The sequence below is a fragment of the Candida orthopsilosis genome, assembly GCF_000315875.1.
Source record: "Candida orthopsilosis Co 90-125, chromosome 4 draft sequence".
NCBI classification, from domain to species: Eukaryota; Fungi; Ascomycota; class Pichiomycetes; order Serinales; family Debaryomycetaceae; genus Lodderomyces; species Lodderomyces orthopsilosis.
This window is the reverse complement of record NC_018297.1, coordinates 265,153-277,676: the sequence shown is the minus strand read 5'-3', so window position 1 is coordinate 277,676 and position 12,524 is coordinate 265,153. Positions and strand designations below refer to the sequence as shown.

Below are 12,524 nucleotides of genomic sequence, written 5' to 3'. Positions count from 1 at the left end.
GGTTTTTTCATTTATATGTGTGTGTTTTGTTGTTATCTTTTTGAAGAATTTATAAGTTTTATATAATTATCACGCTTTAATGTTGAAATAGCTCTCATATCTTTCTTGTGATTGCAGAGGGAAAGTGAAGTCTTAAGTATTCTCTCTTTACTAAACAAACTTTATGCGCAAGGGAGACTGAATAGAACGAAGTCAGTTGTAGTGAAAAAAGAGTCAAATTTGTCTTCCAATTGAAAAACCACAAACAAAATATAAAAATCAACTTTTTTCCATCTGAATTCCTAAGAGAGCTTCAATTTTAAAACATCTGATTCTTAGTTGCTACTACTCGTTAACAACCCTCACATCAATCATGTTCAAGTCATTATTAAGGTCATCATCAATCCCACTTCGTACATTTTCTAAACCAACAACAGCCACCACTGTTTCACCATCACCACTTTTGCGTGCATTCACAACAACAACCCCACACCACTACAAAGCCGACAAAAACTCTCATGCTTACAAGTACTTGCATGAAAAAACACCAATTGAAACTAAATTTACTGAAGAACACGAATACGTCAAATTATACGATGATGATTCGGCATTAATTGGAATTACTCAATATGCTGCTCAAGCATTGGGTGATGTTACATTTGTAGAATTACCCGAGTTAGGAACTAGAGTTGAAATTGGTGAAACTTTGGGATCAGTGGAAAGTGTTAAATCAGCTAGTGAGATTTATAGTCCTGTTAGTGGTGAAGTTGTAGGGGTAAACAGTGTTTTGGAAAGTGAACCTGGGTTGTTGAATCATGATCCAACCGTTGAAGGATGGATTGCTCATATCAAATTGGATGATCCAAAGCAAATTACTGAAAGTGAGACCTTATTGACTACTGAAGATTATGCCAAATCTTTAGAAGAAGATTGAGTAGCAAACTCCTACATAATCTGTCCAAATAAAGTGTTTAAATATATATTTATAAATATTGAAAGAAACTGTTTATTGAAATGTATTCTTTGCTCTGTCTTATAAGTCTAATTCAGGTTTGGTTCCTTTGATCCTACCCAATACACAATTGGGAACATATTTAGGAATAAAATTATCTTCATGCAACATTTCAAAACTTTCTGTTGCATCTCTTCCTCCAAAATTGGTAATTGAAGCAGCACCACCTGGATGATGATCCAAAAATTCAGTTAAATCAACAACAACATTCTTGATAATGCACCAACAATCCTTTTTGGTGTTGTGTTTGGAAACTTCTTCTGGAGTGAATTCTTTATCAGGGATGGAAAATGGTTTGGCTTCTTTTGATTGTTGTTTGGACTTAGCTGGTTGTTGTTCCAGTTTGGATGGCTGCTTTGCTGGCTCAGCACCACTGGTGGTATTACTCGATTCACCAGTGGATGATCCACCCTGGTTATTCATATCAATGATTATTCTATTGGTATTTGGATCAATGTGTAAATTAATCATTTTCAATCTCTGGGTGGCATTGTTTCCCGATCCATCATCATCTCCACTACCACTTCCCGATTTGCTCAATTTTTGCAACTCATAACTACATGCTTCATCAGCTGCTAATCTTCCATAAACAACACATGCTAATAAGGAAGATCCACCTAATCTATTGTGTCCATGAACACCACCAGCTACTTCACCCGCAGCATATAATCCTTCAAATGGAGTATCTTTGTCAGTAAGAACTTGGGACTTGTCATTGATTTTGACACCGCCCATGGTGAAATGCAAGACTCTAGTTATGAAAGACACATGATACTTTGCATTTGGCTTGTACTCAAACGGGGTAGCTGGGAAGAATTGCTTGCCATAGGGATCTTTAATTTCACCTTTGGCTGCTTTGTTATAAGTATCCAATTGATGTTGCAAATGCTCTTCACTGCATCCAATCTCTTCGCATAATTGTTTACCTGTAACTGTTCTCATCAAATTTCTTTGTGTATAATGTTTAATATGAAACTCCAACTTCTTTTCCGATTCTTCACTCAATACCAATCGAATTGGCCCATTCCCAGCCTTGTTTTGTTTCTCCATTTCACCAGATACCCAATCTCTAGTTCCCAATTCATCGACAAATCGATCGCCTTTACCATTCAACATAATACCTCCTTCTCCACGCAATGCTTCAGCACCAAGAAACAAGAATCGGGGTTGAGTTTTTCCTGCTATAACATCCTTATCATTGTAATCAATTAATCCAGTCGGATGAACTTGAACCTTATCCATATCAATGCCAACACCATGATTCTTCATGATAATCTTTTGTCCATCTCCGGTGGCATGCACACCATTCGTTGAAGGTAAATCAATAATATCAGGACGATATTTACGCAATAAACTGTTTTTGGTGAAATCGGCAGCATACCCACCAGTTGACATAATCACAGGTCCATAAACTTCTGATTTCGACTTATCTTGCAAACTCTTGTATTTAACACCAACTACCCTATCTTCTCCTTCTTTGATCAAATCAATAACTTGGCAATGCTTCAAAATGGCCACTCTATCCGGTTCATCTTCACTCAATTTCTCCAATGTTTCCAATAATCTATAAGTAATAGCCATTCCAGGGAACTTGGAATCATGACCACGATGAGTACGAGGTTGTGAATGACCACCTAGTCTCAGCACCACAGTTAAATCTAATCCAAACACCTCTTGTAACCAATGAACAGCATCAGCAGAATTGTAAGTCAAGACTTTAATCAAAGCCGGGTTAGCCCTATCTTTTGCTGTTTTCAACGTATCTTCATAAAATTTATCCACGGAATCATCAATCTTCAATTTAGTTTGGGTCCTGGTCAATGCACCATTGATACCTGAAGTGGCTTTACCGCTATTTCCTGATAAGAATCCTTGTTTGTCTAATAAAACAACATTAGCTCCACGTAAATAAGCTTGATGTGCTGCTGACAACCCTGCTAATCCACCTCCTACAATGACAATTGGGTTAACTGGTAAGTCTGACATGTTGAATGGTATGGTACTGGAGTTCAATAGTGTGTATTTAGAACTAGTGTGGCTTGCTTATTTTATGGTAGATGATGATTGGTGCTGATAATGCGCGCTTTATATATATATTCGACTAAAAAATTATAATAGGGAAATGAAAAAATGGAGATTCAGTTTTTGAATGCGGAAATATATTTTTACACAAACTTAGGAGAGAAAGAAGTCAAATAACTTCCTTCCTAGAAGATCAGAGCTTGGTATCAAATGCTTACTTATTGTGTAGCTTCCCAGAAAGTGCAGGTTAACATTGCATTGAAATCAGATGTTTTTTTGATTCCCCCAGTTTTTGTTTTTCTGTCTGGCACCTCCCAACAACATCTCCACAAAATAGTAGGAATGCCACCATCACCATTTCCATGAATTAGCAACGCGTATCGGAGTAGAAGTTGTGTCTATTTCTCTCAGAAAATGGAGTCGAGGCTTTGAAAAACAAAGTCAAAATTATTGATGAAAGTGAGGAGAGGAAATTTTTGCTGGTTCACAAATCGCTTAAAGATAAGATTTTATGTCTGAATCACGTGATTAGTTAAGTATTTTCTAATTCCGTGGAAAAATAAATTCCACAAGACACTTTTCAAAGTCCGATGCGTTAACAAATACCAAATTAGGAACAAAACTGTTGGGTTAACAAAACTGTCTGAATCTTATAGCACACAAAATTATATTCTTCCCCACCTCTCCCCCACTGGACTCTTTCCACCTAGAAGCGTTGATGTCTGCTTTTCAATGGAAGTAATTACTAGTAATGGATGGTTGACAAGGTTGCAAAAAGGTACAATTATCAGAAATAAAAACGTATACTTTGCAAGAGCTCTATAGGTTATACATGCGATATGTACTGTAATGCAAACGAAACATCATTAAATTGTGCTTCATTAGCAACCAAGATATCCTCATTGTTAGCCAACTTTCTATGATTCAAATGATTCCAGGTAGTAGCATCACCATACAACATTGCTGGTGCTTTAATAAATTGTCCCTTTTCCTTATTGCATCGCTTACAATTATATGTATCATGAGTATCACATTCAGTATTTGGCTGATACATGAATAATTGTTTCAAATTATCAGCACTGAATAATCTCTCAACATCTTCTTTCTCATCAACAACACAACTACTCAATGACATCTTCATTGATTGTCGTTGGAAAATCTTCTCCTCAATTGTCCCAGTTGAAATAAATCGATAAATAAAACAATCCTTCTTTTGACCATCTCGCCAAACCCTCGCTAATGCTTGTTGATCCAGGGCTGGATTCCAATCCGGATCAATGAGAATTAATCGATTAGCACCGATTAAATTGATACCACATCCACCTGCTTTTGATGATAATAAAAAGATGAATTCTGACCCATTGGGGTCGTTGAATCTGTCAACCAATTTTTGTCTCTTGTTGATATTCATTGTACCATCTAATCTCAAAGAACCATATTTCTTGTTACGGCACATCTTCTCAATCAAATCGAGTGTTTGGGTGTAGTTTGAGATCAAAACAATCTTGTCATCAGTCTCGCGATGTATCTTGTGCAAAAATCGTTCTAAGATTAGGAATTTACCACTGAACCAAGTCTGTACTTCTCTTTTACGTCCAGTGGCAGTTATGGAAGATTCATAGTCTTCCGGTATCAAATTTTCACACCCTTCCAAATCGTCAGGTAAGTCCAACAAATCAGGATGATTACAAAGCTTCTTCAACATACCAATGGCTTTCAATGGTTGTGACCCAATTCCCTTCAACAACTTCTTAATCTCGGGTGACGTGATGAAATGATTATACAAACTTTTTTGCATTGGTGACAACCCAGTGAACAAGACATACTCGTACTTGACTGGAAGATATTTAGACAAGATATCATTAGTACGTCTAATGATAAACTTTGACACCAATTGTGATAATTCAAGCAATTTTGCATCTCCTTTTTCACGTTCTTTATCAGTTGCATCAGCATCTCTACCACGTAAAATTGCATTTTCGAAATTCTTTCTAAAATCATTTCTTGTACCAAGATAACCAGGATTGGCAAAGTTTAACAATGAGAAATATTCTGACAAATCATTCTGAATTGGTGTACCAGATAAAATCACTCTTCGATCACATCTTAATGAATTCAACGCAGTAAATGTTAACGATTCACCATTTTTCAATCGATGTCCTTCATCAGCCAACATTAACCCAACTTCAGTGCCGGCTAATTTATCAACATTTCTTCTCAAAGTTTCATATGATATGATTAAAACAGGACGCACGATATTTCTACCCTGTGCAGTTGACCATTGTTGCAACGCCGCACCCAAATCGTTTGACTTTGTACTTTTTCCATCAATTGCCAATGGTGTCAATACACCTTCACCTAACCATTTAACAATCTCATTAGCCCAATTACGCACCAATGACGATGGACAAACAATAATACATTTTTCAATAGTTCTCTTACCTCTTGGTGATTGTCTAAGTAATGTCCACATCAAAGTAAGACATTGCAATGTTTTACCCAACCCCATCTCATCAGCCATGATACATCCTTTAGCTTTGGGATCCATTAACCCAGCAGTACAACGATAAAGGAACTTGACTCCAGCAATTTGATGTGGACGTAAAATTTTGGCCAATTTTGGATCAATAACTACAGGGACATCGGGATACTGGGCTAATTTTGCTTCGGGGTTAGTCACAATACCCAAAATCTCCGCCAAAGACCTATGCGTCTTCCTTCTTTTTGCTGGTCGTTCATCGGTATCCAGATTCATTGACGTGTCTGACAGATCAACTTCCTCTATCTTCTTTTCCTCTTCGGGTGTTTTAGGTATCACATCAACCGTTGGGTCATACAATACAATGGCAAATTCACTCATAGGATCATGAAGCGCACGAGGCGGAATGATTGGCCGCACTTTCGTACCCAATGGAGGTGGAGGGCCGCGTATCATTTCTTCCTTTTTAGCGTTATCTTTGCTAAAAGGAACTGTGAAAGACCGTTTAATCTTTGTATCAATAATATCGCGTCTATCATCACTATTGATCGATCGTGGAAGTAACGCGCCAAATTTCTTGCATTTGACAACTTCACCGCTCTCATTAACAAACTCATCGTTTGCAGTAGCATTTTCAAAGTCATCAACAGCATAGTTGGTGAATTTCCTTGATGAGCGTACAGGCCGACGCGATACTAGACCAGACACGGTCTCCAGTCGCGTCTTGAATGGCACTTGAAATGGCTTCAATAATCGCGAAGCCGAGTCATGGACTTTAGGTGGTCTTTTGTCTTTAGGTACACCTGCACCTGAGCCTAAGGGAGTAGTGAAACGTGTTAATGGTTTGCGTACTGCCATTCTTGATTTTAGTTGTAGTAGGATATATTTAGTTGCGAATTTTCAAAAAATTCAAAACAAATGATTTCATCTCTTTTTAGCCACATAGCACAAGCTACCAATTGATTCAGAAATAACCATTACAAACAACTTTAAGACCACACAATCTTAATGGATCAGATACTTTCTAAAGCTTCAAACCAAGTGGTTTCATTTGCTATACGCTCAGGTATATCTATAGCATCAGGGTATGCCATCAAGACCATCTCCACCTTTGTTGACAAGATTCCAGCTCTGCAACAACAACGTCTATCAAAACAACGACGCAAACTCAAGACCAAAATCGATATTATCAATGTTACGATAGATCTAATCAAACTTGCAGCAAGCCGGGGAAACACAGTTTTAGAATCGACGTTGGAATTGATTGATGATTTACATAATCAATTCACAGCATTTGAAGAAGGGGTTAATGATATTACGAAGCAATTGTCAAGTGCAAATACTAAAGAGAGTGTTAAACGAGTTGAAGATTATATGCACGATTTAATGACGGAAATCAATGATGCAATACCGATTTTAAACTTGTCGTTAATTACATCGGGGATAAACCTCAATGGCATGACTGATTTCAATGCAATTTCCCCAGGTAGGTTATTACAAGCTTCAAATTACTTGAATGTGGGAGGTGGGTTGATAGGTCCTGTGTTTGATTTGGTCATGTATACTATTTTCTATAATCCCAGTCGAATGAAGTATGTTGACGACGGAACACCAGTGGATGAGTTGGGCTGTATAACATGGAAGGAAACATTTGCTAGGAGTTCGGTACAGATTACAAATGATGGACAACATGGAGAATTCAAATACTTGGTAAACATTGAAGAGGATTTCAATGATGGAAGATTTCATGACGACGATGATAAGCCGGGCGTCAAACAGTACGATTTAAAATGGGTTCAAAGTATGTTCTTCACGGCATCAGGGAAATTGCTAAGATTAGAAGGACGGAATTTACCAGTATTGATTTTGAAAATAGTTGATGGGGATAGAGAAGAATGGATTGCATTAGGAGAACTCCATCTGAATGAATTTGACGGCGACGATGAAGAAGAAGAGGAAGAGCAAGAAGCTGACCCAAAGCTCAAAAGTAAGATCACCCAACAACAAATCAAATCCAGTTCCTTATCCCTACTAGAATACATCATTAGATTAGCCCGGTTACAACAAATTGAAAACGAGAGTATCTTGAACATACCTGATGAAGTATTGAAAATGTATTTACATGATCAACTGACGAGTGCCGATTTACCTAAATCGATTGCTCAAAGGGGTAAACATGATACTAAATTGAAAAAAACTGAGGATAAACTAACTATGGATTCAAATATTACTAGATTGAAGAATCTTGAAATTGAGAAATCAAAGAGAAAAAGTGAATAGAGGCGCTTTATAAAAGTTGGTTTCCCCAAAGTCATTGTAGAATCCATCTCTTCATCAAATTCAATACAAATTACAATTTCATAAGCAATTCTCTATACAATTACACGAATAACGAAACTGAAATAAAAATCCATAAAGCTAGTGTCAATTCATTAATTCATTAATTCATCACGATATTATCCGATACTGTTCATCATTTGGGAGTATTAACCAATGGTATAGCAAAACCTTGAAACATAGGCAAATCTCCACCGATTAATCCTGTCGTATTGGTATCTTCTTGATGTTGAGCATCATTGCTTTTTGAATACGTCAAATCACCAAGTGAATTATTTTGCGATGAAGATGGTTCATTACCTGAAGAATTTGTCAGATCAGAGCATATTACTCCATTGCTTCCGTTTTGAAAGTTACTTTGCTCAATATTATTGCCATTGCTTACTGGATAAAAGTCCGCTGGAGTTGACAAAACATCTGACAATTGTGGTCGTTCTTGCTGCATATTTATATCGCCTTGCTCATAATTCATAGCTTCATCAAAAAATGTATCAGTGTACATTTCACTCTCTATTTTGCTCAATTGAGATCCGAATTTACCAGCCCCTAGCCCCGTCTTGCCAAAATGATGATGCATTGTGTTATGTTCTTCGCATTGTTCAGTGCCTGTAATAATATTTTCATCGGTGCCGGAAGGTGGATAAGCTGTGGAAGTGGCTGACAAAGGTATACCTCCATTGATGAGTGTATTATTATAATTGTTGTAGCTATTACCCATGAAATCAAATGACCTTGCAGATGAGTTCGATGCAATTGATAGTACACTCTCAGGACGTTTGGGACCTCGCAGATGTTGATTGAAATGAGTATTTTGGATGTTGGTGTCAAAACTACTGCCAAAGTTGATATTATGATTCGAATCGGTCGCTGATGGTAATGAGCTGTTCAGATTGGTGTTTTGCGACGCCAACAGTGGTCTGATGGGAGTAGGCTGATGAGGAACAGGTATTTTTGCATTGGCGGGTATTCCCAGCAATGGTTTATTTTCATTGTCAAAACTAGGACCACCAATAAGTGGGAATAGTGGAAACATGTGATCGACTACTTCAAAACCAGCCGGACTTGGATTAGACCGATCTGGGCTAAATACCGAAGTTCTTTCACTGGAGTCCTCCTGTTTTACTCGACTTGGGGAGTCATTCGATTGTGGTGTAATTGTATTAAACTGTTGGCTTATGTTGTTTCTGCTGTCACTGACAACAGAGTTGGTCCCATCTTGATCCTCTTGCTTGTTAAACAAGTCAAACAATCCCTTTTTGGTTTCAAATGGCATCAATATATCTTCAATAACAAAATTATCACTTAATTCTGGGTTGTCAAGTTGTGTTTCATTTGAACGTATAAATCCATAATCCATTTGATCTTGCAAGTTGTTATCTACATTGGAAGACGTACCGATTTCACCAGGGGAAGTTTTCTTTCTTGATGTTTGTCGCGTTGGCAATGAATTGGATCTTTTGACAATGTCACCCTCTAATAATGCCTTCATCTTTGCTGTATCAGTCTCCTTGTTCTTCTTTGTTGACATACTTGTTCCCAGAGAAGGACCACAGGTGCAATGAGTAGTTTTGTGACAGGCACATCCTGTTTCATGAATAGTTGATGAATTTATCGAAGTAGAAGATGATGAACGTGGTAATTTGTTCTTCTTTCCACAAGTACAAGTTACATGAACACTCTTTTGCTTCCTATTCTCTCGACAGTGATGACACTGTGAGGCCGGACGTCCTTTAGGCTTGATCATGGTCAAATGTTGGTCAGTGTGGGTACACGTAGTTACTCTGTGACCTCGTATACAACGATCACACGCATACTTCACCCCATTAATCAAAACCATTGTGTAGCTATGCTATTGAATGTAAATTATGACGTAGTAACTTTTCACTTAAAGGTGTGTGTGTGTGTGTTGAAAGGCTTTCTATTGCTTCTGATTTGTATAAAGAGTATTTGTAAATCTGATGGGAATTTAAGTAGCGGCAGATACGAAAAAGAAATGAAGTGGGAGAGAGAGAGAAAAAGAAAAAAAGAAAAAAAAAATCTGGTCGTGTAATAATGGATAAATTATCATGCATTTCCCGTAAATCCAAACACACATACTAAATACGCACAATAAAACAATACATAACAATAATACACCACAGTTTTGTATTGTATTAACCAATATATCCGTCTAGGGAGGAGAGTTATTGTAATGCCCAATATTCATATCCAACTCATTATGTAATCTATAACTTAATTTTCTTAAGAATACATTCCTCAACTGCTAGTGTTCTTTCATATTCAACAATCCATCCTTTTTTAGGGCAAAAGGCGTGTACTAACGGCTGAGTAGGAAAAATTGTTCATAACCGTTCATGACAAGCCTTTTCTTTTGCAGAAATCTAATGTATATCTCAGTTTAAGGATCGTTCGGAATAAGAAAAGAAGTTAAGATTGCTTCTGTTAATCAAAGTTTGCCCTATACCTATAGTTTTTGCCATGTGTTCCGTAGTGTTCCATTCAAACATTCTCTTACATTAGCCGTCTTCTTTTGAGTATCTTTAATCTGGAACACAAAAAGGTAAACCTTAGCGTGCAATGTCAATGAATCCAGCCACCGGATATCTGCATTTGAATTGTTGCGTCGAGGACAAGATGCATTGTTCAATGTACTTGTCCGCCCTTCCAAATATGTTATTTTTCTTCAAACAGTCTGGTTAAATCAGGCTACTTCACAAAACCAAGAGTCTTTGTGCAATAACGACATCGTCACTTACACATCTTCCCCTTCTCATATATCATTGTATGTAGTTAAATAAATGTATTTAGGGTCTATTTCAAATCTACTAGAGCAACCTCCTCGAAACAATCTAGAACTTAGCTTCCTTAAAAGGAGGACTAATCAAAGGTTGGTAAACATTTCTAAATAATTTATCCTCAGGAACAAATCGATTACTGAAGTTTCTCACATCAACATATTGTTCATTCAATTGATCAATTGAAGTAACTCCCAACAATCTCATATTCATAATCATTTCATCTTTTAAAATTTGCATAGCTTTAACAACACCATCATCACCATAAGTAGACATGGCATAAAGAAATGGACGTCCAATGCCCACTCCCTTGGCTCCTAAACAAATTGCTTTCAAAATATCAGTGGCTCTTCTAACACCCCCATCAACATAAACTTCAAAGTTTTTGTCTAATCCACGTTCTCTTAAAATTGGCATTAATTCAATAAGCACTTCAATTGGAGCACGAGAAAATTCCAATTGACGACCACCATGATTACTCAAAATGACACCTTGACAACCATGCTCTGCTGCCATAATTGCATCTTCAACACATTGAACACCTTTCAAGATAATTGGCATTTTGGTGATTGATTTAAACCATTTCAAATCTTTCCAATTTAATGCAGTATCTATAAATGACGAAATGGCTCTAGCGGCACCTTGCGAACGATCAGCTTCATCCCCTTCTCCTTGAACATGACTCAAATCAGTAACATCTTTGGATCTCATATCTTTTTCACGTCTACCCAATTGTGGAGCATCAACGGTGATGAACAAACCTTTGATTCCTCTTTTCTCAGCATGTTGAATAAGTTTCTTGGAGATTTCCTTGTTTGAGTTGACATATAATTGAAACCATTGAGTTTGTTTATCAGTGGCTTGATCAACAATCTCATCAAATGAACAAGAAGCTAATGTCGGTATCATTTGTATAATATCTTGTTTAGCACATCCTCTGGTCAAGACTTTCTCTCCATCTGGATGACCCAATCTACCCAATGCAGTGGCTGTGACATAAAATGGTGCTGACGTGTTTGTACCTAACATTGTGGTTGATAAATCGATATTGGTGACATCAACCATAACACGGGGTTTGAAAAATATACGTTGGTAACTCAAATGATTTTCCCTCATTGTAATTTCGTCATCACAACCAGATGAATAATAAGCCCAAGCAATCTTTTCCATTGTGTGTCTTGCAACAAATTCGAAATCGTTCAAGTTGTAAATTTGACCCAAATCTGGTTTATTTTCAACTCGCTTGAGACGTTGTACTTCCTCTTTAGGAATAGGTTCTCCATCTTCATCGAGCATCACTTCTTCTTCCTCATCTGCATCACTAGCATCTGTAGAATTTTGCAGTGGCACTGGAAGTGGATCCTTACCGTCTTGTTCATCATACTCGACATCAAATTCATCAACCACATTGCTATTAGAGTTGGCGTTGCTTTGTTGTGGTTGTTTTTCTGCACTCTCCTTCTTCTTCTTTACCACTTTTTTCACTGGTTGATTAACTTTCTTTTCAACTTCACCTTTATGATATTTGGGGGCTAAATATTTAGTTAATGTATCCGAAGGATGTATTGGATCGAATGCTTTAGTTGCATCCTTACCAGCATATTTTAATATAATAGCTGACCCACCTGGATGCTCATCAACAAAATCCGATAGATCATAAGCTTTGTCGTGGATAATAACCCAACAATCTTGTTTGGTGTTGTGTTTAGCTACTTCTGATAATGCAAGAACCATATTGATTGAAAGGTTGTATCTATTTGGAGTGGGCAGATTAGTATAGCGAGATGATAATAGTCAGTGCTAATGTTATCTAATATAGAAGATGAAAATGGGAAATTTGAAAAGGTTATATCTGCTCTGATTGTGTGGGGGAAGAAGGAGAAAAAACGAAGTCAGATAT

The 12,524-nt window shown here is 37.2% G+C and overlaps 6 protein-coding genes across 6 annotated transcripts; 2 read left to right on the top strand and 4 right to left on the bottom strand. All coding sequences in view use genetic code 12, as the record gives it.

Annotated features, from left to right (window-relative positions):
- Positions 1–352: 352 nt before the first annotated feature.
- CORT_0D01600 (Gcv3 glycine decarboxylase subunit H) lies at positions 353–913 on the top strand (the record flags this gene model as incomplete). The annotated part of the gene is made up of 1 exon (XM_003869096.1): positions 353–913. One exon carries the CDS (start codon positions 353–355, stop codon positions 911–913), a length of 561 nt encoding a protein of 186 aa, XP_003869145.1.
- Positions 914–1,012: 99 nt separating this feature from the next.
- CORT_0D01590 (Osm2 mitochondrial fumarate reductase) lies at positions 1,013–2,977 on the bottom strand (the record flags this gene model as incomplete). The annotated part of the gene is made up of 1 exon (XM_003869095.1): positions 1,013–2,977. One exon carries the CDS (start codon positions 2,975–2,977, stop codon positions 1,013–1,015), a length of 1,965 nt encoding a protein of 654 aa, XP_003869144.1.
- Positions 2,978–3,839: 862 nt separating this feature from the next.
- Positions 3,840–6,350, bottom strand: CORT_0D01580 (Rad54 protein; the record flags this gene model as incomplete). The annotated part of the gene is made up of 1 exon (XM_003869094.1): positions 3,840–6,350. The coding sequence occupies one exon, from the start codon at positions 6,348–6,350 to the stop codon at positions 3,840–3,842; it is 2,511 nt and encodes an 836-aa protein (XP_003869143.1).
- A 150-nt stretch (positions 6,351–6,500) lies between these two features.
- On the top strand, positions 6,501–7,772 carry CORT_0D01570 (Yrb30 protein; the record flags this gene model as incomplete). Its single annotated transcript, XM_003869093.1, has 1 exon — positions 6,501–7,772. One exon carries the CDS (start codon positions 6,501–6,503, stop codon positions 7,770–7,772), a length of 1,272 nt encoding a protein of 423 aa, XP_003869142.1.
- A 193-nt stretch (positions 7,773–7,965) lies between these two features.
- Positions 7,966–9,666, bottom strand: CORT_0D01560 (Cup2 protein; the record flags this gene model as incomplete). The annotated part of the gene is made up of 1 exon (XM_003869092.1): positions 7,966–9,666. The coding sequence occupies one exon, from the start codon at positions 9,664–9,666 to the stop codon at positions 7,966–7,968; it is 1,701 nt and encodes a 566-aa protein (XP_003869141.1).
- A 1,012-nt stretch (positions 9,667–10,678) lies between these two features.
- On the bottom strand, positions 10,679–12,358 carry CORT_0D01550 (Cyb2 cytochrome b2 precursor protein; the record flags this gene model as incomplete). Its single annotated transcript, XM_003869091.1, has 1 exon — positions 10,679–12,358. The coding sequence occupies one exon, from the start codon at positions 12,356–12,358 to the stop codon at positions 10,679–10,681; it is 1,680 nt and encodes a 559-aa protein (XP_003869140.1).
- Positions 12,359–12,524: the final 166 nt, after the last annotated feature.